The following is a 27,432-nucleotide window of genomic DNA, read 5'->3' as shown; positions in this document are numbered from 1 at the left end:
ACGAATAAATTTTATTTCCAGTAGAAGAAAATAAACCATGTACTTGACATAGAACATATTTAACATTTTCTAACTAATACTTAATGAAATATTTAGATAAAAGAGATTATCGTACAATATCATAATAAATAATATGATAAACCCCACGTACAACAGGTTCATCTATGTGGTAATGTTCTTGACTAAATTTAAGATATCTATACTAATATGCATCATAGATTCAGAAAAAGACTTGTTCTAAACAGGCAAACGATGAACTTGACTTTGCACAAGGTCCGGTATAAATTACAATTACACATTGCATAAAATTAATTATAAAACTAACAAACAAAGCAAAATAATAGACTTAGCGAAATGTAGCAGAATGAAATTGAAACCAACAATATAAATACAATTAAAAAACAATTGTTTTCCTACAATATAAAATAAAGATAAATTGACACTTACTTTATTATATAGTATTGCATTATATACAGAACTACGTCTATACCGATGGATATTAAAGTCACCATATTTCTTGTAATGTTGTAGGATAATATAGCAAAGGGTTTGGTGTGACATGAGATACAATAGGTAGAATATTACTAATGTCACATTTTCATATGTAATATGACTTATAATGTATTGAAAAGAACTCCATACACGCCAAATGATGTAATTATATTTGGTATTTTTTCTCTCAGTTGACTGAGTAGATTACAACGAAGATTCGAGACCTTGAATATATAGAGCAGATAGATATGAGAGCGTCGGTGTGACGCTCATGGTCGTGGTGCGGTCGGATTCCGGTAAAGGGGCGTATACATGTGATGTCTTCTATCTTTATTTAAAATTTTCGATTTTTTTGGGGGGTGTCTAAGAAACATGGTCAAGGAAAGTGAACACGTTCTGTCAAAGTACATTTGACATAAAATACTGTCTTTAATTTGCAAGACGAAAGTGAGCAAACGCAACAAAATCCCTGGAAACAAATAATATCGGACAAAATATTTAGTGGTATGTAACCTCAAAGGCTGCATATCCAGTGTTGATAAAGTAAAAATAAACTTATTGAAATACAAACATCAGGTCATTCATTTCTCACTCAAAAAATCTAAAAATATCCAGAGAAACCTTCTGACATATGTCATAACTTCGCTAAAAGTATGTGCAATTCAAGAGCGTGGTCAGAAATATTCTGCGCATGACTCCGGGCGGTCATGCTTATCTTCTACATTGTGAGAGTTATCAAAGGCCATATTCCTATTAGGCAACGAAAGGTCAAGCAACAATCACGCATTGTAGACTGTAGATAAGTTCATTGTGCGCTTTTGACTTTATACATTTAAATCAATCAGAAGGATTAGAATTTAAGAATGATATTATTCCTTCCTTCGCTTCTTGGTATCATAGTCCACAACAGGCTGGTATACACGGACTACATTGCAAGAGAGGGGTTGGTGTCACAAAATGCTAATTTCGGGGTGAATCTCTTTGAAATAGTGCGTAAAATGCATTCTGACCTGACACAGTTGAAACAAGATCAAGAGAAGATGAAAGCTGTGCAGGATGAACTATTGACAACAAAGAAGGAATTATTAAAAACACAAAAAGAGTTAGGTACAAGCCAAGAAAAGCTTTTTAGAGCGCAGAAAGAGTTAAAAAGTCGTGTTGATGAGCTTGAGGACAAGAACAGACATTTAGAAGTACATGTGCAAAAACTCATGATCTCATGCAAGGAAGATACAGTTCCAGACAATAGTACATTCACAGGAGAGCTAGGCATAGGTCATAGACGTAACGACCTCAATTCTACTTCAGGCTACTTACAAGTGGATAAAACTGGAAATGATGGAAAAGGTATTGATCACACACCTAGAGCGTTAGTTACCTAATTTTAAGTATATGATATTACTTGCACGTGAAATAAAAGAAATATTTCACCAAGAATGAATATGTTATTCATTTGATTCATGTTTTGGATTTTCAAAAGGATATTTCTCGTAATAATTTATAAGAAACCTACTTACTTAATTGCTATACTTGGTCAGAGGGCATAACTATAAAGCGCATATCCACCTTTCTACATAACGTAAATCGTTCCAAGCGTCGTGACATACAATGTTTTGATATGACTTGGTCTGACACTTAGCAAAGGATTGTAATGACACACTGTTTCGTAACAATCGGCAATGCAAAGGGGTACACTTATAATATTATTAGTGGACACTGTATGGAACAGCTTTTGATGAAAATATTGGACATAGATTGAATGAAAGCGTTTTATCAAGACACAAACATGACATACTAAATCGGGGATAAATTATTAAATTATCAAATCCTTACATTTAGCAAGCATTACTTATACCAGTTCAGCATATCTTGGTACGGTTTTATATAGCTTAAACATTTTCTTTGCAAATTATTCCTTAATGATAATTAGTATAGTTTGCATTTATGGGGACTTGCGAATGTAGTGCTACGTCGACATTTGGAGGATTGATAGGGATAAAAGAAAATGTAATATTAAAACTTCCAATATTGTTAAAATGCTATGTATCTACTGTATTTATAGAGACGATGGGAACTAAACGTCAAACCGTTATTTTGAGGATTAGGGGCAAGGATAAAAACAATGTTAAAAATGTACACGGGTTTAGCATGCACTTTCTCTGCTCAGCACACAATCATGTACCATCCATTGATTTCCCATTTAATATCCATCATTGAGTTATCAACTATTCATCATAGTACAGATTATAAACCAAAACCCATCTAATATCGAATTCGCAGTCAATTACCCATAATCATCCGCGCACTTTCTATCTACACCTCACATTTACTATCAAACAGCCTGCATGAAAACAAAAACACTCATTTATCGACCGGTCTCATATATATCAATTTTCTATCCTTATATATCCACCTTTATGCACAAAGTAAAAATGGCCTTAACTCTATAACATCTTTATCATCCCCTTATAGACAAAACTAACACCGTAAGTCCACCCTTTCAAACTGTATAACGCTTTACAACATTGTATTTGCTTTACTCTTCTTAGATTTTTTTTCTTCACTACACTGACACCCACTTGATATACTTTGGCAGGAAGTGTCTTGAAATGTCAATGCGTTCTGAAGCAGATTTGGTACTTCAGTTTGTGACATAATATCCATTTTAGATTCTTAACACCCTAAATTTTAGTACATTTACTGACCTTTGCTAATCCAATGTAAATATTAAACCAATGAACATTTAAGTATTACATCCCATTGTTTTTGAAAATCCTTTTAATGGTGGATCAGTATTAAATTCTCATTATCCCCATAATTCTTTATTGTTAGACATTTCAACATTACCGTTCTCCTTGTTTCAAGAAATCCTCAAATGGTGGCTTAATGTTAAATCACCATTATCCCCATATCGTCCCACTATGCCTCCTGAAATCATATATAGCATCCACAACTTTTACATGCTTGAACTTATAATGTAACGTTTTTAGACCATATTGGCGTGACTAAAATTAACTTGTACGTGCACGACATTGCATGCTGTACCTTAGCTTCAATGATATGTCTAAAGTTTTAATTATTTTCTCATCATAATATTGCTTCGTCGAATATCAAAATTTGAATATATCTGGTGAAACTCATATGTTTTGTCTGAATTTGTTTTATTTGCAGCCATTATACGGAGGACGACATTAAAAAGTGTTGGTTTCACTGCACGACTCACTGACAATATCTTAAATTTAGGCAGTCAGCAGATTATTGTATTCGATAATGTGTATACGAATACAGGAAACGGTTATGAAGCTAGGTCTGGAATATTTCATGCACCGGTTGCAGGAATGTATGTTATCTTGGTAACGGTAGCGAGTGAAAATGTTGATCTAACTCCAAATATAGAAGTAGTTCACAATGGATCGCCACTGTGCCGTACCACAGCACCGGTAAAAAATTGGGGTGCAAGCCCATGTAATGCAATAGCCCATCTCAACGCCGGAGATGCAGTCTGGATTCGTATTTACTTGCTTCATTCTGGGAGCATGATACGTGGCAGTTATTTTTCAACGTTCTCAGTAGGACTTATTTCTAATGAAGCTGAGTCTAGCTCATCATGATGATGTGACCGCATCTAAACCAGAACTTTTTTTTACCAAATTCTAATAATTATTAGCATTACTCTGACTGTGATGGACAACAGCTGACAAAAAGCATTTCTTTCTAAAGGTCTAAATACTTGAGTCAGCAAGTTGCATAGGAGTTTGATAGCCACTCAATTCTTAAAGGGAGCAGTATTTAAGAGAGAATGTCTGCAAAAGATTCAAGAGGTGGATGGATAGAAAACGGATTATATATATATATATATATATATATATATATATATATATATATATATATATATATATGATACAATTAAATGAGTTCGTTTGCAGTTGTACAGGTCAGACCATCTGCCATTTAATTTAATTTGTAAGGTATTTTTATATTACGCAAAAAATTAATAACGATAAGTATCGATGTGACTTTTCGGCTTGCAATAATCAGTTTCTGGATATTAAAGTTTCTGCGTCTTTCCTTCTTTTGCAAAATTCAAATAGTTTAGTATGGTTTATGTAAAACATGAAGTAGTATTATAATAGGGTTTTTTATTTTTATTACTGATCTAGGACATAACCTTCCATCCCCACGAATTCGTTCACAATGTTTGTAGATCCCCCATATTTATATGCTAACTCTGTGTTATTTCTTTTTGCAAGTGAGACTGGCTCTTCTACAACGATGCATTAAATTCTGTTCTTCACCTGTCGTTCATTTCTCAAAGTAAATTTAGACGTAATGACGAAATGCATAATTACGCAAACATGTACATTTAGTTATTATACAAGATCAAACTAATTGGTAATTACTTGTGTTGAAAACTACTTGAACTTTTTTTGCTGGCAGAAGTGCTGGCAAATTATTTAAGGACATACAATTTCTATGATAAAACAGTATATGTATACCATTACACGGCGAGCTATGTAAGGATATATGTATACATGCGTTATTCCCATATTACCTTACTATCAACCTCTAAGTTTCAAGAATGTCCTATTTCATTTGCCTGCGAAGTATGGTCGTTGATGGAGAGTGTTACCATATAATACTGCTGATCAGAATATATCTGGTTCGTGTGATACGGGCACAAATTATTATTTAAAACTTCAGATATCTTCGATGCTTTAGCTTCTTGCACGTTAAAGTCAAAATGCTGTTACATCATTGCCAATTAAAAATACAAGGCAAGCATAAATATTTTAGACGTGATACGAAAAAACTCTAGGCCTGCTATCCTGTAGTTTCGCGCGCTAAGGGCTAATTTCGGCTGTATTCAATCAGCTATAATTTATACAGACTACACATTTTGGCTTAAGGAAACGAATTTCATATGTAACAGCTTACTATAATAGTGTCGTTCCTATAATCTCAAAGATACCTATTCACAAAGACAGCTTAAGTGGATATGTTTCCTTTTCTTTATAGCAATTACTGTGATATATATACTGATATTGTGAGAGAGAAATCTTTAATCCGTTGATATTAGCAGAATAGACCGTGATTGAATCCTGCGACCGGGAATCTTATTACGTTACCAGTGATAATGAACATTGCAATAATAAGAAACATACTTTCAGTAATAATTAAACGAAATACCGATGAAAGAGATTACATGAACAGTGTTCCAAGTTCCAATGATAAAAACACACACAGCTGTAATATGCAAACAAAAAAACAACATTTAGAATTATATGATTTGATGTTGGTCACTGAAGTATGATGAATGCACTAGGCCAGAAGAATCGCTATTGGTTTTTACATTACTCCACTGAATATTCTCTGAAACGATCTCTCGCGACATTGTTCATCTTTGCTAGCCAAGGCTCTGATATGATAACCCTATCTAGACCTTTGCGGATTGAACATATATGTTAGTGATTTGTCCTAGAGACATCTATTGTATTTCATGAGTTGCCACCTAACCAGTAGCGTGTAACAGCGGTGCATTGTACATCGGTTGAAAATGGTGGAGGCATTTGATTTAAAATGTTACTTTTTAATTTTAACATTGAAGTATGACTACGTACCAGAGGAAAGGCGTTACACATGTATTTGAGTGACATGTATTCGTACAAAACTGACAGGCAGTGGAAAAGTGCATATTTATAAGTCCATTAAAGTTGCGTACTCCCCTTGTCTCGATCATGTATGAACAGTGTTCAAATGTGAACAGCTTAATATGGAGTGGATGCGTTGGATTCACAGATCCGAAGCAATTAAATGTCTGCTTGATACGCCAAAGTGTAGATAGGGTGATAGTATTGGGACCTTGGCTAACTAAACTTAACGTCGTCCAGTTGAGTTAATATAGGTATTCATTGTTGAACGTAACCGGCGCGAATGATTTGTGATGTATAAATACTCTCTGAGTGTCATTGCATATGGTGATGATGCCAACGATTGTGCGTTTTAGTGTGTTTATGTTATAACAACAAACTGACCTCGAGCTGGTATTGGCACCTTAAGGTGGATCCAACTACCATTTTTATTCTTTACAAGATTATATTTTAGCGTCGAAGAGATTGGGCGACAAAGGGACTGGGTCATCGTATAAAAGTTAATAAGATGTTTAAACATTTAAAGATAAATCACGTCTTGAAATATATGTCGTTGTCGCTCTTTAATGAAATTTAACACTTGTAGCTTTCAGCGTTTCTGTGAAAGAACAATCATTTTACTTGTACAAATTTTGCTTGAAATGAAAAGTGACATAAGCGATTCCCACACAGACCAGACTTCCTGCCAAGCTTGGTATATAACTGAAAAGGTGTTTTCATTAAAACCTTTTAGAATGAATGATTAAATTCCTTTTTAATGACATGAGTAAAAAGAATCATCCTTTTAAATCTTTCAAGCAGAAAAATATGCCACGTGGGAAATCTTAGTACAGGCCATTTAAAATTGAAAACACCATAAACAACCCATTATTGTGTCTTTTAAATACTAATAGAAAAACAACGGTAAATATAGATCATGGGTCATCATGAACATGATAAAATCGGCAGAAATACATTGTTTGGTTTTAATTTCGAAATCTTGAACCCGTCTTCTCCTGCCCAATTCTAAACTGTGTTGACGCTCATGAGTAGCTGACTTTCAATAGTATACATATTCATTGACATGTAGCAGATCACAAAGTCGTCAACATACAATGAACAGTCAGTACATGTATTAAGATATTTCTGTATGATGTTATTTTGGATATAGAACAGGACAGTACACACATCTCCTGATGATACGTTTCAGATGGGCGCTACCTACCTCAGTTCTAAAGTTACCCTCTATTTAATAACTGGAGATAAACTTAAAAAGGCGTATCCATAGACCTGGGATGAATAGGTCATGTATTATCCCTTATTTCTATTTGATATAAATTTCCTCCATGTCGACTAATACGGAAATTAGGTACATTGGTCCTTATGAAAGCATCTCTAATAAATGTTTTAAATCTGACAATATAGTATATAGTTATTATCTAGTTTCTGAATCCACGGTGAATGTCAGATTGTAGGTTTTTGGATTCTAGATAACAGAGTAGTCAATAATTTTTTTTTATCCATTTCATTGTTTTTGCAAATGCGACTTACTAATGATATTGGAAGATTGTTCAAATTGTATGTTTCGTAGTTTCCTGGTTTGGATCCTGGTTTCATCGTAACTTCACGCCAAGTGTGCCAGAAGTCGTTAATTTTCCAATTGTATTAAAATGTTTAGCCTTGTATTTAAAACTGTGTCAGGTAAGTATTTCAGTCGTTGAAAGTGGCTATCATCTGATAATACTGTCGTTGACCCGATCAAGAGAGTTTTATAACTATCCGAGACCGGCAGGTTTCTTCAACATGATCAGATTTGAAATTTAGAAGAACCGTTTTGACACCGTGGTCTTTCTCCAAATACTTCTCGTGTGAAGTGTTCTTCAAGAATGTTTCAGCCAACGTGACTGAGGTTCTTGGACGATTATTACCATTTCATTAGATTTCTTTAAATGCTTGATAGAGCTACATGTATTTTTGCCAATGAATTTCTATACCATATTCCACGCTAATGTAATACAGGATAGAGAGTTCAACATAGAGTCACAATATCTCCATTTTCCTATTTTATCTCTCTAATAATATGACGAGCATTATGCAGATATACGGTAGTTTTTCAGACTTATGGCTGCTTTATTGGCAAATAAATATTTAAGGACCATTTTTGTTCCCTGATAGTGTATTTTCATTTATTATAAAACAGCTGTTTTGTAACATATTAAAGAATCGCTGGAACGTTTGGGATGATATTACTAGCTATATTATGGATAAGTTTTGTAAATAGGAGTATTACATCCCCATCATTTTCGAAAGGATCAGCTCGTAGACTTGACTCGCTGAGGAAATTAAAAGTGTCTCAGTCTGCCCTGTTCATTTTCCATCTTGGTCAAGTGTGTGTGATGTGATTTGGGTTTTTAACGTAATTTTAATTATGTTTCAGTCACATCGCCACGATGTCTGCAATGTAACAGGTTATAGTGGTGTCTAGCACTGGGGCATCACGCCGCAGACATGTACCATGATGTCCCACCCAGTCACATTATCCTGACACCAGGCCGACCGGTCCTAACACTAACCTCTTAAAGCTGAACGCTAAGCGATGCAGCTGTTAGTACCATTTTTGTAAGTCTTTGGTATGACTCGGCCCGGTGATCGTCAAGTCCTTGAGGCTTAGGAATATTACTTCTACCATATACTGTAAAGTAATCACTTACAGGTAGATTGTCACCAACTTCGCTTAAGACGTCAAGTAAACGAGGTGGTCAGCGCAATATCTGGGATCTTTCTCTGGATTTGAACCTCGAGAATACGTTTCTCACACTAACGTCTGAGACTATCGCAAAGCATTGATATACATCTGAATACACCTTCGATACTTGAATTGAATCTGTAAATTTTAGTCACCACTGATAATTTTGGAACATTTCTAGTGTCCAAATAGTAAAACCGAGAAATTTGCTTAAACGTATAATAGAATTTGCATTGAATATTATCTATTAACATAATTTATTTGGTGAACATATATATTATCTTTACACTGTCATGTGATAATCGGATTAGTTGATTATATTTATCTATCTGAAATAACATATCATATATTCATTTTCAAACAATATTTATGTGAATAGGTTATCAATAATAACAATAATAATAATAACAATAATAACAATAATGATAAACACTGCAAGCTATGTGAAAACACCATAACATCATAGACATTTACAATATTCCTTGTATGAAAGCAAAACTGGTCTACGCTTATTGATACTATGTGATTAGCATTTAATTACATTTAAGATTTGATTGTTTTTATTGAAGAATTTTTTACATTAATGTAGCACTAAACTGGTCTTCTGTTCACTTTTATTTTAACTCATAAATGTATAGTTTTCGTAGTAGTTCGTGATGATTAACATATCCTTACTCTCGTCAATGCAAATCTTAAACGGAGATTTCAGTACTCCTGTATTTAAAACCTGTATTTCCGACCCACCTGGAGACAGCGGATGAATGCTGTCAGAAGTGTGTCCAAGAGCAGCAATTCTTTCATATCTGTCCACAGCTTCTCCATGTGGGTATGTAAGATTGTCAGGGCTGTATTTAAACTGCTAAACAACCAATCCATGTTAAATCAGACAAGTGAATTCACGCTGCGCACACAAACATAAACTCGTGTTTGCATTATTCATTATTAAGCAGTTGTCGTTACAGTATGGAATACAAGTGTGTGTGATGTGTGTGATGAGTAGACTTTACATTTACTCTCGTGTTGATCAGACTTCAGTGACTCTTGTTATTACCACGAACATCTCTCCCTACCCAGCAGCTGATATGCCATTGAAATTATATCTGGTTGTTATTGTTCGGATTGACCCTATGACTTCACCAACCACTCATAATATCTTTATTTGATTTCTATTAACCAATGACATTGCCACCTCCTGGTCATCCAGTACGCAAATCGTATATGGACTACCTGGTATTGTGTGACTTGTGATGAACTGATAGGAGAGCTTAGTTATATGTTTTTTTAATGCTACCATAAGCAAGCATCATTCTGTCTCCAGGGAGAAATGTGACACCATTATACAATGGTGTCTTACCAGTAGAGACTTTACGATCTATTACAACAGCTGTCTCAACAAAACAGTCTTTCGTTGGCCTTTACCGGCATGTTAGCGGTAGGGTGTTGGATATGGTGGTAGGTGCAACGTTTCCCAATTCAGACGAAGACAAAGACAAAACGGATTATATCGGAAGAGCGAATTCCACCTCTAATGCTAATTATGTAAATTTTCAAATATTTTTCTCCAGTCATCTCTTCCTCAATCAGAGCATTTTGAAACTTGCTACATGATTATATTATGTTTCAAGGAGATGTGAATTTCTCACGGTATCAAGTAGTGACAAGCTCTGATGATACTCGTCTTCTTTCCTGACAATGTCTTTGTAAATTTTGTTTCCCTTTGCTTTCATCCTTTTCTCTAACTTGTTTAAATTTCGTTTGGCTTTTTGTCTTACCAATCTGATATGGACAGTCCATTAATTTGTGGTTCATGTTTACTAACACAGGCCTCGTTCATCTCCATATAATTCTTTAAATAGATCTCGATTTGCCTCATATCCGCAATAATTTCGTCTAGCTCGTTTTCACAATGCAGAACAGGGAGTTCTCTGTTTAAGTCTATCACGCTGGAACAACTTTTATGGCCATTATAATAGAATATAGCACAACATGGGGACTTGTGATACATGCATTAGTATTTTATATCTTCTCCCTGGTGTTCCGAACAGGCAAAGCCTTCCACATATTTCAACACATTTTCAGGGTTACAAGCACATTCTTCTACACTATGATCCTCTGATATGTTCATATTCCTACTTAAGTTCAAGCAATCTCCACACATGGCTTGGTCACATACTACACAGAATCCTTCAGCCGGGATAGCGGCATCCTCGGTGTTACAAGTGACACACAAACGATCTACTTTCGATTTCTCTGGTGAGTCTGTAAGACTTGTTGACTGGAAATCTAGATGCTCCTTCACTTGTCTGGCTATCATTTTTAGTGGAACCTGCAGAATATCTACATATTGGACACAATACATCGTAGCTTCGTATGCTTCATAGGCTGAGTTGTTATGATGTGCTGCAAACGCTTCTCGCAAAAGAGCACATAACAGCTATTTGGGTATGTTGAATTGTTCCAAACAAATTGCACTGCAAGATCCATCTGTAATCTCTTGTAGCAGTACACCATTATATAACTCTGCTATAACACAGATTGCGCCTTTGGCGTGCTGGATTGGCTAGTGCACAAATAAGCTTGAGGCGTGTTTGATGTATTCTGACGTTTCGGGGATTTTGATTGAGATTATGCATATTCCAACTGTGTCAATCCATACGCAAACAAGTCATTGTATGTGGATAGTTCCCCATATCTGGCATTGCATAATAATCAGTGTGCGATTTTTATCCTTTTATAACACTCTTGCTATGATGATACATACATCAGTGCTGTATATCTGTATATTTTCTACATGAGCAACGCCATTTTGATCCTTTCAAAAGCACTAGATTACTCGGAACAGTCCGTACACATTAAGGGACACTGTTTAATAAATTGCTAACATATATTTATTCTTTTTTGTTTCTTTTGGCTGACTCCGATTGTGAAAAAAATTTGTAAAATTACGATGGTGTTCAATGTAGAAATATTTCGTCAAAGATGTTCAAACGTAGATATACGTACTATATTTCCTTTCTCAAAATGCATCATGAACACGAGTAATATGGGTATGTGTCTTCTAGATGTGTTGTTTGAGGCGGAAACGCAGGTAGACGTCGAGATGTTGCGTATTACAATGGAAATAAAATATTTCCTGCTGACCTTATAAGATGATCTCCTTTTGATGCACATTAGCATATTTGCAAAGGAATAAATATGTTTTGCTGTACATTTTTCAAGACCAGATAAAGTAAATCTGTTGTTGTAAAGGGTGATCTTGCGTATAATTCAGCGTTTAACCGTGGGAAAATATTTTGCGTTTATGTTCCTTGAAATATTTATCTCGGTTCTTATTTGGGTACAATTTGTAATTTCCAGTTTTATTTTTGTTAGATTGGAATTATGCATATCCAGACTGAGTTGATTATCAAACGGGCACGTCTATGTAGAAGCTTGAACGGTATACACTAATTTCACTGGTACACAGATAACAAGAACATGACTCCTTTGGATTGTATGATTATACTAGTTTATATGTAGAGGACCCCTATCACTAGCATCTCATCTCTGTCGGCGTGGTTTGGGGCCTTAAAATGGGCACATGTGACTTGCCATAATCTTGCCGTGGGTCAGTGGTCCTTATTCTTGGGGTTTTCCCGGTTTCTCAAGTATACTGGCAGATATGTGTTATGTGGTGAAAAATAGCGCTAAGCCAGAGAAAAAACTTGTTTGACTGTGAGTAAGAATTAGATAACATGACTTGTATTTATTAATTATAATACTACTGGTAAGGTTATTCGGACTAATTTCTATTTAGGCTGTGAATATCTTAACGGGATTAAACATGCAAGTCACTCTTATAAAGTTGCCTTTTTGAAATCGTTTAGAAAAGCGGCTCTGTTAACGTCGTTTCCTTTTGAAGAGTTGGCTCATGCATTGTATCCTTGTCACCAACGTTTCTTTAAGGTATCAATACTTTCAGTCCATACTAGATCTTGAACCGGGGCCCCGAGCGGCCGAGTGGTCTAAAGCACTCTTCGTTACGGTTCACTGCCATCTCACCTCTGTCTGCGGCGGTTCGAGTCTAAGATTCAGCCAATGTGGGTATGTGAGAAAGCTTGCCAGTAGCTTCTCGTGGGTCGGTGGTTCTTTCCGGGGTTTTCTCTGGTTCTTCCTCCACCATTAATACTGGCCGCCATGTATAGCCTATCATGTGCTGCAAAATGGCGTTAAACCCCACAACAACAGCAACAACAAAAACAAGATCTTGAACCTTTGTTTGGCCTACGTAATATTGATATCAGTTATATTTATGCAATAGAATTAGTTTGCATTCTTTCATGGAGCAATTTATTACTTAAACAAAACATTTTTTCACCTATGAAGCAATAAAAAAGTGAAGTAAATGATATGTGATAAGGTCTTATATGTTCCGCCTTTCAAGAAATTACCAAAGGGCGATTTAAACAAAATTAAGAGTGAGATATGAGTACACGTATACGAATACCCCGTTTAATTCTGAGACACAATGAAATCATCAGACATGTATGTTCGTATCTCTAATACATGCTAATGGCTCCATACAAGTTCTGAAGAATATAAATTGCTAAAGTGTTTGGCACTTTTCCATAAATTACCAACGCATTCTACGTAGATGGTAACTACTGAATTTTTAAGAAGTCCATTCAGTTTCCCTAAATGTTTCTTCTAAAGGTACAATAAGCATTTTATTTTAAATCAAACTATATTTGTCTTTTTAAACATCATATGCAATGATAATAACTACAGCTGTCATACTTTGTAGCCTATTTCAACATCCATTTAAATAAAGAACACAAACATGCAACTTACTAATCGGTGAAAACATTGTTCTTTAAAAATCATTTTAAGCTGATGCAATAGCCAGGCTGAGGTATTTTGCTCAAGTCTACTAAACATATAAGCAAAGTATAATCCTAACAGAGCCTAATGCTACGTACCTGACGGGGAAACAATTTTACAAATCTTGACACGCAAATGTTTCATTAGTTTTGAATAAATTAATGCAAACGCAACTGTAGCATGTGCACATGTTCGTTGTTGATCTATTCGGACTATCCAAGGAACTCGTTCTTATCCCAACTATCAATATTTTCAACACTAAAACTAATTTTTATATTTGCCATAAGACTGAAGTGTGTTTTTGCAACATGACGTAAAGAGCACAAGTCATGTTAGATAACCTTAAATCTACGGAAAGTTCAAATCAGCAAATGATATTCAAGAGGGTCAAGTCACGTCTTTTTTATAATCCTATTTTTCGCATGTAATTGTTCAAGCAATATCATTAAATAGATAATGACTGCATATATTAATTTAGTGCTGATCCTGTCTTAGAATCATTTTCATTGCAATAATATTAAAATGAGCGAAATTAATCTTTGAACACCAGCATCAAGTAAAGTTATAAAAAGATCAGACCTGCTTAAGAATTTAGTAAACGACAACCTTGCTTTCATAGTTAGGTCAGGGAAGTGAAATCGGGGGTGGGGCGCAAAAGCTACATTTAAAACAAAATATGCATAATCATTGGAAAAAAATATTAATACGCCGGAAATAAACATAAATTAAGCCCCAAAAGAACACAGTGTAATTAAAGTAAAACGCTTACAATAAACTAAAAGATACATTGACAAATATTGTTGGGCATCGTAATAACACTTTGATAAAATAGTTTTAAATATCATGAGGCATTTTTGAAATATCAAAGCAGAATAACCTGTTATGGTAATATTTTTGACTACTGACTAATTGGCACCCGTATGGCCGAGTGGATATATTAGGAAGGGAGGCGGAAGGCTCAGTAGGTAGAGATTGGTCTGTGAAATTGGACATTATTTGATATATAAATCAATCGACTTTCACCCTAACGCAGCTGGGCAATCACGGTTGCATATCCTAGGTGTCTAAATAACATTTGGCAAAATAAACCTCTCTTTTACTATTTCTTAATCTGATTTCCTTTTCCTAAACATGTGTCAAGAATTATGGTTTTTCTCATTGCATGGATAGGTCATATTGGTTGCTTAACTATATTGGAGTTTTACAAATTGTCACGTAACAACATTTACAAAAATGCATCAGATTCAATGTACGGCTGTGTATAACTAGCAAATGCAGGGCACTTTTCTCATTTTCTTTGTATATGTTGTATTAAATATTATTGGAGAGGAAAGATATGTTGGATTATTCAGTGAGAATAGAAAGTGCACAATGGACTCCAATATTAATTCTGGAACTATTTTGGATTATTAAAAGTAGTTTTGGACTACGCCATTTTGACACCATAAGACTGTTGGCGAACCAAGATATTCCTGGATTTTAAATTGATATGTTTTGGGAACAGACTCAATGATGACAATTGCTAAGAACATCTTTTCATGATTTTAAATTATGTGGTTGCATTATTAATTTTTACAAAATTAGTTTGAAGCCACAAGTCGCAACTTCGACGGAAATCATCAATGTGTCTAGGTTTGTCGGTTAGTTGTCTTTGCTCACTGGCACATAAATCAAAGAAAATGTACTATCTATAGAAAGCCAATCTGATTATCCTATAATAAAAGATTATTCTTAAAAATTACTTTTAGCTCAGAGTTTGAGAAGTGTTTGGTTAACTCACTTATTTTGTTAAAAGTACAAAAAGGCAGCGAACCAACTGTTATTTAACTTATGCACAAGTTACTATGGTTTTGTAGATGAATATCAAAAGTATCAATTTGCAATCCAGTCTATGGTTTGGTGTACTAAAGTTAGAAATTGTCAGTGGTCGTATTACCAAAATCCCTGTTTTCCGTAAATAGATACACCCACACAGCATGCATGGCGACGTACTTGATCTTGGCTGTGAACCTATTCAGTTGGAAAGAATAGTCTTGTTCGTTCATATGCACTTTAATGCTTCAGTTCGTTGATGTGGTAATGTTTTTTTTAGCTAAATGAATCTATACGTGCTGTTATAACTTTTAAAGTATGATGGATAAGTTTGTTTTCTTCTTCAGAACGGGTCTATTGTGTACTGTCAGATAAGTTTGTCACTGTAAACATTTTGCCTCCACTATTGCTTTATCCAACTTTATTCTCGCTTCAGCCAACCGTGTAAGCAAATGGTTAGTCCCGTATCTGATCTTTATGTACCAGTCAACTTGGTATCACGCAGACGATTTGGCATTGTTGCTAACACTTTACGTTTAAGTCATAATTGTTCTACGTTATACACTAAAAGACGTATCATCAGATATTTATGTTTGTGAGTGGGAGACGCAAATATCTTAAACTCTTGGCACATATCGACTCCTTTCCATAAATTATTCATGATAATATAGGCGAACATTACTTACCCTAATATACTCTTTATAATAAATTGTAATTCAAATGGAAGTGTTTCAAGTTTTGTTGATCTATACTTCAACTGGTTGAAATGCCATGCAATTCATCGATGCCGAAATCAAATGATAAATACCATTATATGAAACTAAACAATCTTTGCACTTTTTTAATGTTAGCACATTTTTATTCTTTTCGTTAAAGAAGCATACTTCGACGTGATCCAATGTCGGCATTCCTGGCTTCCATTGCATTCCACCCAAATGATATGGATGTAAATACTTTAGTCAATCCTTTTGTTTTTTGTAATATTGTTGTCGTTAAGATTTTTAATTATTTTACTTTTATTTCCATGTTAAAGGTTTCTAAGCGTTTCGTTCAAAATGTTTCGTTCGTGCATGCGCAAGGTCTTGTCCTATATTGCATGTTATAAGTACATATTATTTATTGCACATGCACACGAAAGCATTTTTTCATTGCTCACGTGGATTTTTTTAAATGTGCATACGCACAAAGAATTATGTTTAGCAAACTTTACAGCCGCCCATGACGTCATATAAAATCCTTCAAAAAGTGCTTCACCTTTGAAACACATCTCTTGATATTCGCGGCGAACCTAAATTTAGAAAAGAAACTCGATATTTGTTAATTATAAATGCGTTTGAAACGCAGTATGCAAATAAGTAAGGAGATGTGTTATTGTCAGTGTGAAGTTCCCGTTAAACACACAAAGTGACATCCTAATGTTAATTTCCTCGAAGAACGTCTTACCGATACTGTTCAATTATCTTGTTATTGATAATCAAATCTAAAGGATTTTCGTTGTTTTTGTACCTTAATTTAATTAACATGTTGTATAATGGCTAAGTCGAAAACGACAGGACTGTACAAGTTTGCTTCACACCTTCTCACATATTACTGCAACCTTTATACCTATGCCCCACCAATGACAGCCACCATATAAATAAATAAATAAATATATATATATATATATATATATATATATATATATATATATATATATATATATATATATATATATATATATATATATATTGTAACATGCAACTAATGTTAGATATATATCTTTTTGACTGCTACAGACCTATGGCAGGCAATACAAGTTTCCAACAAAAAAGACAAATAGTTATTCGCACGAAAGTACATATTACTCAAGGCTTTTCGTTGAGCGGACTCTGTTGTAGATTCTTGCGGTGTTAGAGATTTTGTTATGTAAGGTATATTAGTACTCTTTTTATCCAATGAAGAAAATGTCCTTGCATTTACTCATTTTTGAAAATTATTCTTGTCTTGTCATGGAAGATATGTTTTATGTAAAGATTGTGACATAGAATCGTCCGCTTTGTAGCATAAGTTTACCACGGTGGTGTTATGTTTATCATAACTGTGTTGTCTCAAAGTTAGTGTTCGATTATTTTCCAACAGAGTCTGCTACCATTGAAACAGATGGTGGAAACAGATGTTCTGTTTTAACCGTTTGCTCCCACAATAAAGTTTGCATATATTGTAATTCTTTCATTTGAACTTGATACAGTTTTATTTGCACATCCGTTACATTTCTGCTAAAGTATGTCCAGCCTGTTGGTTAACCGTTTTGTGCGATATAATTGCTTTCGTCAGCTTACAATATTCTCCAGTTCTCTACATTGCCTACTTCAAATTTCTAATCACATATCTAGGCTATTTGTTCAGCTGCATAAATAGGGTTCCCTACCAATGGGCAGTTTTATGCTCATCTACCCTGATTAAGTAATTTCTTGTTAGTATGTGGTGGAATTCTAAAATTGTTGATGGGTAATTATGTGGTGTTGTTATTTAATCTGAATGCCTCATCATCCGGTATTTTACATTACGACAGCAATTATCTAATCTTGAAAAACCCATTAAACTATTCATACTGATTTAACGATCTTTAAATAGCGATTGCAGATTTAAATGCCGGTAATAAAGGCAACATTCACCAGTTGTATTGATTCTACTTGAGTCTCATGCAACATACAACCACACTATTAGTATGTTAATTTGATTACTACATTACCAACAGACTCGAATTATTTCACAATACTGTATATGGCAAACTGTTTTGCTTCTAATGGCACACTTAATCGTTCTTATAAGGAATCACTTGTGTGTTGCTAGTGTATGTCAATCTGCCTTGCTAGCTCACGTCGATGCAGCTCTCCAGCCGATGAAGCTCCTTGCACGTGGAGTACAATCATACACACACATGTATGCAAACATATTCATTGGGGAAATGATAGGAGGAATCATTAAGTGGTTTCTTTCTGGGAAAACCAAATTTATCAGACTGTTTGAACTTCCCATTGTTACTCTGCTAAATGTCATATGTACTCAATGACCAATGGAACATTTAATTCAAATCTACGTTCCTTGAAACATGGAGGTCTAAATTTAATATCAATGAAACTATATATATATATATATATATATATATATATATATATATATATATATATATATATATATATCGTATGATTTAAGCTGTAAAAGGGCCAGTTTGGCGACAATTTTGGCAACCATCTTTTGTCAGCTTACAAAGGGCTTCTTAACTTTCGGATAACATGATGACAGGATTTACCCTATAGGCAATCCGGGTCAAATAACGCCATTGACCTCGACATTTTACTTCAACGCTAGTAAAACAATGTTAACGTCACATTCGAGAATTAAACGTCAACGTCCGTCATCACTCTTCCCGGATGAATCCATACATTTCGAAATAACGAACATTGCATGGATTTAGTTAGAAAACATACTTAAAAGAGCGTGTAGCTGCAAATATTATAACTTCTGGCACTGTCAGAAATGTATCGTCTGAACGTTTTAATTCCAAATACACATACGGGAAACCATATGACGTGAATGATATCCCGAGGCTTTTTAACCCAAAATAAAATACTATAATTTTAATGAAGTTAGAGTAAGTAAACCTGTAAATGGTAGCGAGTTTATCCAACATTGAAAACATTATCGGATGAGCTGTGCGTGTGATTTGGTTTTTAACGATGCTTTAACAATTTGTCAGTCATATCGCTACGATATCTACAGTGTGGCAGTTTGTAGTGATGTCTAACATCGGGGCATCGTGCTGCAAACATGTAGCATTATTTTCAAGCATTTTTTCTCGTTTGGTAGTCTTATTTGAGCACTAAAATAAAAGAAATTTAAAAAAAAATGTTTCGCCGAAAGACTTTGGAATCTGTTTCAGCATTGTTGAGGCAATCCTTGGAAATGTGCAGTTGCTGGGCTGATCTTACTAAAGTATAACATGTATTATTTTCCAATTTGTTGTTAGTTGACATTGAATTCCTAGTGTAAAAAAGATGTGTTTTCTCACCTCTGACGCTACGAAGAAAATTGATTATTCAGTACACACAGTAAATCCCCCATTAGGACGATCTTCTAACTCTTGCCTCTTGATAGGCTGTGCTTGAATGACAGATAAAAAGAAACGTAACGTCATTAAACTAAGTAAAGTTATTTATCCATATGCTTGATCGTATAATGTCTTCCTGAATGTCAAATTCTTCCTATTTATCTGTTATTTTGTCTCACTTTAACCAAGGCATTGAATACTCTTTTAAAATGGCCATTTAAGCCAAGCAGGACTTAGGAAGCTGATTACTAGTCTAAACAATTATGGTGCTTGGGATGCTCTGGTAGAGGGGTGTTACCTCTGATGGGGGACATTTCATAATCCTTCAGGAGTAGCTCGTCCACCTTTGGACCCCACCAGGGGCTCGGCTGTCACCATTGGCTCCATGCAGGCCACACCAAGGACAACGACTTCGACTGGGCGGCTAAACCAGGTTGGGGTTAGCCGACGGTCCTCAAACGCTCGATGGCTTAGGAGCTTGCCTATCATCGCATGCAAAAGCCAGCTTCTACAGACTGGGCGGAATAGATCAACTGAATGATCCATTGGTCATGAAGGTGAAATTGCAAACGCTTTGTGGAGAGCGCAGGGCATGACAAGACACTGAAGGCGCCATGGCCATCTAATTCAGCAGAAGTAGTCCCAAACCGTGAAGAATATTCGTACCACTGATTTCCAACTATCAGAGGCTGTTTCACTTTAATCTCCTTTACACACAGGTTATGTTGCGCACCTATCATTCTTCCTCATCACACCCATCGTTCCTTACCTGCTTCTACAAATGTCCTACGGCCATGGGCGACAGGTGAAGCAATATGTGGAGATGACCACTGGAAGTTGCAGTCAGAGAACCGCACGTCGGCGGCACTTGGACAAGTGGTAGCTCTTATCTGTACCCAGGGCAACTGAACAGTTAGTCAGCATCCAGGGCGACCGAGCATACCTTTGCAAGACAACGCTGCTTATCCTGCATAGGGAGGGGCCTAGAAAAGTGGCCTAAAATAGCCTGCCCTTCAAAATATGGCCAGCTTGCCATGGGTTGCAAGATCTTCCATATCTTTGGTCAAAACTATCAAAGAGAAAACTTCTTATTGGAGCATGGAACATCCATACTCTCACTGACAAACTGAACGTAGCAAGACCTCACACGAGAACAGGCTTAGTTGCTAAGGAGCTTTCACGATATAATATTGACATTGCAGCCTTGCCGGAAACCAGGTTCTTAGAGGAAGGATCTCTGACTGAGCTAGCAAGCGGATACACCTTCTTCTGGAAAGGAAAAGCTCAACACGAGGACAGGATCCACATAGTCCGCTTGGTTATAAATTCGAGTCTTCTCAAGCAGCTTCTGGACCTGCCTGTTTACATCAATGAGAGGCTAATGAAATTGTGACTACCTATAAGTCAAAAACTCCACGCAACGATCATCAGCGCCAGCGCCCCTAACCTCTCGAGCACAGCGGAAACCATTGAGCAGTTCTATACGGATCTCATCTCTGTACTTAGCTCAGGTTCAGCTGACGACAAGATCAAACTTCTGGGGGACTTCAACGCCCGTGTTGGTTGCGATTATTGTCGATGGAAAGGTGTGCTTGGAAAACACGACGTTGTCAAGATGAACAACAACGGCCTGTTCCAACTCAACAAATGCGCACAATTCGACCTCCTAATCACAAACTCAATGTTCACAATGGCGAATAAACAGAAGAACAAAGGATGCACCCCAGATCTCGCCAATGGCACTTAATTGACTATGTAATAATCCACAGTGCTACGCCCATGATGTCCTCGTCACCAATGCCATGCGAGTAGCGGAATGCTGTAGAGACCACAGACTTGTCTGAACTACCTTAAAGGTGCGCATTTCCCCACATCATGCAATGAGCCCTAAGCTTGTACGCAAAGGCTTCAACATTGTCAAACTTCAACAGCCTTCCAACCAGCTCAATTTCCAGAAGAGCTTAGATGACAAGCTGTCCACCAATCGACATATACGTGGAATTGCCTCTGATAAATGGAACAAACTCAAGGACAAGATAAGATAAACAGCTATGTCGTCTCTGGGCCCTAAGAAGCGAACCCATCAAGACTGGTGCGATGAGAACAACGGTGCCATTGAAGATCTGCTTGCCAGAAAGAAAGGATTCATGGACTGGCGGAATGACACAAACTTCATCCCCAGAAAAGGACCGCTTCAGATCCTATCAATCTGAGGCTCAGAGAGAAATCCGAAACATGCATGACCATTGGCGGGAAAGGAAAGCGGATGAAATGCAACGCTATGCCGACACTAACAACTCCAAAGAGTTATACAACGCCATCAAGTCAATCTTCAGTCCTTCAAAGTTTGGCTCTTCCCCTTTGTTTGCTGCAGTTGGTAGTACATTAATGAAGGACAAGGCGAGCGTTAAGGACAGATGGAAAGAACACTTTAGTCAGCTCCTAAACATACCCTTATCGGTCAGCCAATTTGTTTTTTTACCAAGTACCCCAACAGCCAACGAATGACCAACTTGCTATTCCGCTAACGATAGATGAGTTTAGGACGGCCATTAAACAAATGAACTGTGATATGGCCCTAGAAAGGATGGTATCCTAGCGGAGGTTATATGGCTGTCAGTGAAAAGACTCTGGAGGCATTCCACGATGTGCTAATCAGCATCTGGACGGAAGATGAGATATCAGAAGACCTCCGCGACGCGTCAATTGTGACCCTCTATAAGAATAGAGGCACATGTGCGGACTGCATTAACTAAAGGGGCATATCCTTGCTCTCCATAGCCAACAAAGTACTTGTTCGCATCATTATTGTGTCAGTGTAAGAAGATAACCTCCCAGAGTCTTGGTGTGGTTTTCGGTTTGTCTCTTTGCAGTGAGACAAGTCCAAGAGAAGTGCCGTGAGCAGAACGAGAATTTGTATGCCATCTTCGTGGACCTGGTAAAGGTTTTCGATAGATACAGTCAACAGGGACGCACTGTGAGTAGTACTCAAGAAGTTTGATTGTCCTCAGAAGTTTACCAACCTCATCCGGCTCTAGCAAATGGCATGACTGGAGAGATTCTCTCAGACCGTGAATCCTCTGAGAAATGTTCCATATGTAACGGTGTCAAACAGGGCTCCGGTATTTTTTCAACCTCTTGTGCACACAGATACTGCTCCATGCCATCTTTGACCTTGACCTTGGTATATACATTAGAGATCGCGTGGATGGATCAGTGTTTGAACTAGCTGCAAAACCCACGGCGCTAGAAAGACTCATCACTTAAGCACTGTTTGCTGACGACTGTGCCCTCATGGCAATCGTGGAGAGGTTCTCTGAAGCTTCCAACTTATTTTGACTCACCATAAGCCTAGCAAAGACAGAAGTCCTCTTCCAGCCCACCCCCAAGACCGTCGCTCCACAACTCTGCATCACCATTGGCGACACGTAGCTGAAGAATGTGGACTGTTTCAAATACCTTGGCTGCACAAAATCCAGTGATAGATCCCTGGACAAAGAGATTACTGCGATGATTCTAGCCAGTCAAGCACTCGGACGACTCCTAACCAAAGTCTTTGATCACAAGGACATACGTCTGTCAACAAAGATGAAGGTGTAAAATGCAGTTGTCCTCACGTCTTTAGTGTATAGCTGTGAAACGTGGACTGTCTACCGAAGAAATATCAGTCAGTTGGGACACATCCACCAGCGCTCCCCGAGATCCCTCATGCGGATCGAGTGGATGGACCGAATCACCAGCCTGGAAGTACTTGATAAAGCCAGCACAACAATCATTAACGCAAAGCTAATCCAGGCCCAGCTTCGTTGGACTGGCCATGTCATCCACATAGATCAAAACAGAATCCCATAACAGTTGTTCTTTGGCGAGTTAGCCCAGTGCAACCGAAACCAAGGCCGCCTTCGCAAGAGGTACAAGGACATTCTGAAGACGCACGCCAAATGGACAGATCTTCAACCCCACCAGTTCGAACTCACTGCCTCAAGGAAGCCTCTGACGAGCCTTGACCAGTAAAACATGTTCCACCTTCGAGGTTGACCGCCGATAGTGAAATTGTTGCAGCTCGTGAGAGACGTAACATAACTGCATCCCAACCACATCCAACCACCGTCCCATGCCCCACCTACAACCGCCTGTGTTCATCGGAATTTGGATTCTGGAGCCACACGCGCGTTCACCGTCGATGAGATCGAACAACTTGTCTTCCTCGGGTCGAGAGACTACCAATAAGACAATTATAATTTGCATATGGGTGGAAGCGCTAGTCCTAGCAATATCAAAGTCTTTTTAGGTCCTAGGAGGTGCACATATGATCATTATTATTTGCAAACTGAGATTCCAATGACTATCACATACAAATCGCGGACGTGATGGAAAACATCCAGATAAAAGTTTGTTGTATATTATATTGGTATTAGCGTTATTTGCTGTTAACTTTAGTCTTATTATTTATCAGTTAAATTGCTCTAATCTCAAATGATTATTTATTAATTAATGCTATTTCTAGTTGCTCGTATAAAGAGGTTGTTTTGCTTAACTTGACTGTCTTGTAATGGTTGCTTTTCTTTTATGGATTCCTATTTGTAGTGCCTTAGCACTTCATGTGTAAAACGGATTGAAATTCAACATCACGCGGACGTGATGGAAATCATCTTTTCCGTGATCTTAATCTGTTGTGTTTAGTATTGTTTGAAGCACCAAAATGCTTCCTTCGAAAGTGGATTGAAATTTTCCATCACGCCGACGTGATGGAAAACATCTTGTCTGATTGTATGTAAGGTCATAAGGATTAGTGTTGTTTGGTTAGATAATTTCTCTGCGTAGTCATTATTGGGCACAGTTCAGTTGCTCAGCTCAGTGGAATGCCGTGGTTGATACGTCTATGTGTTCCTGAGGACATGTCAGTTAGTTTTGAGGGGAGATCAGGTGTCCGTGTTAACGGTTTCTTGTTAAATTCGCCAGAATTATTTCTTTAGTACGACAGAGGGTAGCCGCAATAGAAGATTGATAATTTGTTGTACACGTTCTCATTAAAGTTTTTTCTAATCCGAAATATATTCAAAGAGAAAAGGTTAAAATTTAAAATAAATTGTATAATCTTTCAGTTGTTGTATGGTACCTTATTATCCTTGGCTCCTGTGTACAGGATGGCCGCTATCGCTTAACCGGCTTGAAGCAGCTGTTCCGTTTTTTGTGCCGTTTTCATGATATATGTGCTTGTTGCCTGTTTTCGTCTTCGTTATTGTGTTCATCATGTATTGGCTGTTCAGTTCGTATGTGTTTCTTCATCTCCTCCTTTTGGAAACGAGAACAATTATACTTTTTCTCAGCTGTCTTGCTCCACTTCTACAACTTCCCTTACCCGTTTATGCTATGACGGACCCTGATTAATTGTTTTAAATGACCACTCCTTGGCTCTCCACACTACATTGTGCTCTAGACTAAACGAACTGGGTCTACATTCATCATTACTTAAATGTAAACAGAAGTGAAAAAGAAACGTTGTTTCAAAGCTGGCCGGCGTAGAACAGGACGAAAAATTCCAGTTATATCCGTTATGTCCTTTCCGGCTCAACAATAATTAAATAATTCGACCCTTAATTTAGATAACCTAATTCAAATCCCTATTAAATCGTCAACCTTTGTATCAACTATCCAAGAGATATCTCTGCGTATAGCATTATTCAATGCTCAATCAGTAGGACCACCGGAAAATCGCACAGAAATAGTTAAATTAATCAACGACCAGACTATCGACGTCTTTTTCCTGACATAAACATGGCGACAAAAAATCAGGCGATGAGCCCACGTACGCGGATCTAACACCCACTGGTTACTCCGTCAAGTCGTTCCCCCGCCGCTCTCGCGGAGGTTGAATTGCTGTCATCACAAAGAACTCCATGATCAAACGTCTTAACCACACCACAACATTCAATTTCGACCACACATCGTTTGAACTAGTCCAAACCACACTCACACTGGAGCAAAGGTGAGTCCATTTTTTCTGCCTATACCGCCCTCCTCCTAGTTGACAATAACGAGCTGACTGAATCTCTCTTTTAGGAGCAGTTTCCGAATCTCCTGGAGTATGGAAATTCGATAGGTGGCAACCTGATTATTTTTGGAGATTTCAACTTTCACTTTGACTGTCCAGGAAACCCAAACACATCAAAACCTCTAGATTCCATTAACGTTTTCAACCGCAGACAGTCAGTTAACCAAACCACCCATAAACATGATCACATTTTAGACTGGATTCTTTATAGACATGATGATAACATTCTACGGTCCTCCCTGGTAACCCACGAACTTGCATCAGATCACCTCTGCATTACCATCTTGACGTATCAGTCCCTAACCCTCCACCTTTATCTGCTACTAAGAGAAACCTCCGTATGACAAATAGAACCAAACTAATGCATGATATCCAAGCAAACCTAACAACTTGCTTACCTCCTACAGCAGAAGAACTCGATAACTGCCCGCGTTCATTGCTAGACAAACATGCCCCAGCTACCAAGTGCAGAGTATCAGTTCAAAAGTGTTGTCAATGATATAGCAGTGTTACGGACCAGCTTCTCACTGCTAAAAGAGACCGCCGTAAAGCTGGGAGGCTTTGGGTTTGCACCAGACTCACCTATTCATAAGCAGATCTCTGAAGCCGCTAAGAAGAATGTCACAGATATAGTCCATGCAGCGAAATCAGCCCACTACACTACTAAGATCATAGAAAGTTCCAGCTGCAAACAGCTCTTCGAGATTGCTAACAATTTAATGTCAAGGAACAAATGTACACCACTTCCAACTACCTTCTCTCCAGTCGACCTTCCGGACGTGTTTGCAGATTTCTTCCGTGACAAAGTACAAACCATTAGAGATAAGCCCGACACCACAATTTCAATTGACTCGTTGTCACCATATAGTTGGGATACAGTATTTCAGCGGCAACCATTACCATAATTTGAACCTGTACTTATGGATTTCGTACGTACAATCCTGCTGAAGAGTGCACCAAAGTCATGTAAACTTGATCCAATTCCAACATCACTGCTGCTTGAGTGCTTAGATCCAGTATTGCCTTCACTAACTGATGATATTAATACCTCTCTTTCATCCGGGGAATTCCCATCATTTTTCAAAACTGCCTTTGTAAAGCCGCTGCTGAAGAATCCAACACTAGACCATAATGATTTAAAAAACTACCGCCCATGTTTTAATTCCCCATTCATATAAAAAATCTTAGAAAAGGTTGTTCTATTCCAGCTTGTGTCTCATCTGAATTCAAAGTATTTTTAGTAATGTACAATCTACATATCGCCCTTGCCACAGTACTGAAACTACTCTTCGAAAAGTAGTTAATGACATTTTCTCTACTTTGGATAGCGGAAAGGTTACAGTCCTCACCCTCCTTGATTTGTACGCATTTGAGACAATAGACCATGATATATTACTTTACAGTTTCCAGCATGTATTTGGCATTCATGATACAGCCGTACAGTTGCTCAAATCCTACTTGGTCAACATGAAACAAAATGTGTCTTCAAATGGAATACACTCCGGCCCAGTTAAGCTATGTATTGGTGTTCCACAGGGGTCTGTTCTTGGTCTTGTTATCTTCATTCTATACACTCAGCTGCTCTCAAGTGTCATAGGTCATCAACCTGTGTCTCACCAATTGTACGCTGATGACACCCAAATATACAAATCTAGCCACGCAACTGAAGTTGACGCTACCATCCAAGGTGTAGAGAGGCGCATTTCTGATGCGAAATCATGGATGACGTGTAACAAGCTGCAGATGAATG

General features: G+C 37.2%; 1 protein-coding gene across 2 annotated transcripts in view; it reads left to right on the top strand.

Moving 5' to 3' along the window:
* Positions 1 to 1,333: 1,333 nt before the first annotated feature.
* LOC149783998 (uncharacterized) overlaps positions 1,334 to 27,432 on the top strand; it is a 31,254-nt gene continuing 5,155 nt past the window's right edge. The window contains exons 1-2 of one of the 2 annotated variants that reach the window (XM_089932100.1): positions 1,334 to 1,839; positions 3,664 to 4,353. In XM_089932100.1, the coding sequence (XP_089788226.1) occupies positions 1,356 to 1,839; positions 3,664 to 4,103 (924 nt within the window). In that variant the 5' untranslated portion in view covers positions 1,334 to 1,355 and the 3' untranslated portion in view covers positions 4,104 to 4,353. Of the gene's footprint in view, positions 1,840 to 3,663; positions 4,354 to 27,432 lie in introns of those variants that run through there. The other variant, XM_089932102.1, reaches the window with a different exon arrangement.

The sequence above is a fragment of the Sinohyriopsis cumingii genome, chromosome 14 (assembly GCF_028554795.1).
Source record: "Sinohyriopsis cumingii isolate HCF-2022 chromosome 14, ASM2855479v2, whole genome shotgun sequence".
In the NCBI taxonomy this organism is placed as follows: domain Eukaryota; kingdom Metazoa; phylum Mollusca; class Bivalvia; order Unionida; family Unionidae; genus Sinohyriopsis; species Sinohyriopsis cumingii.
This window is presented reverse-complemented; position numbering and strand designations above follow the sequence as displayed.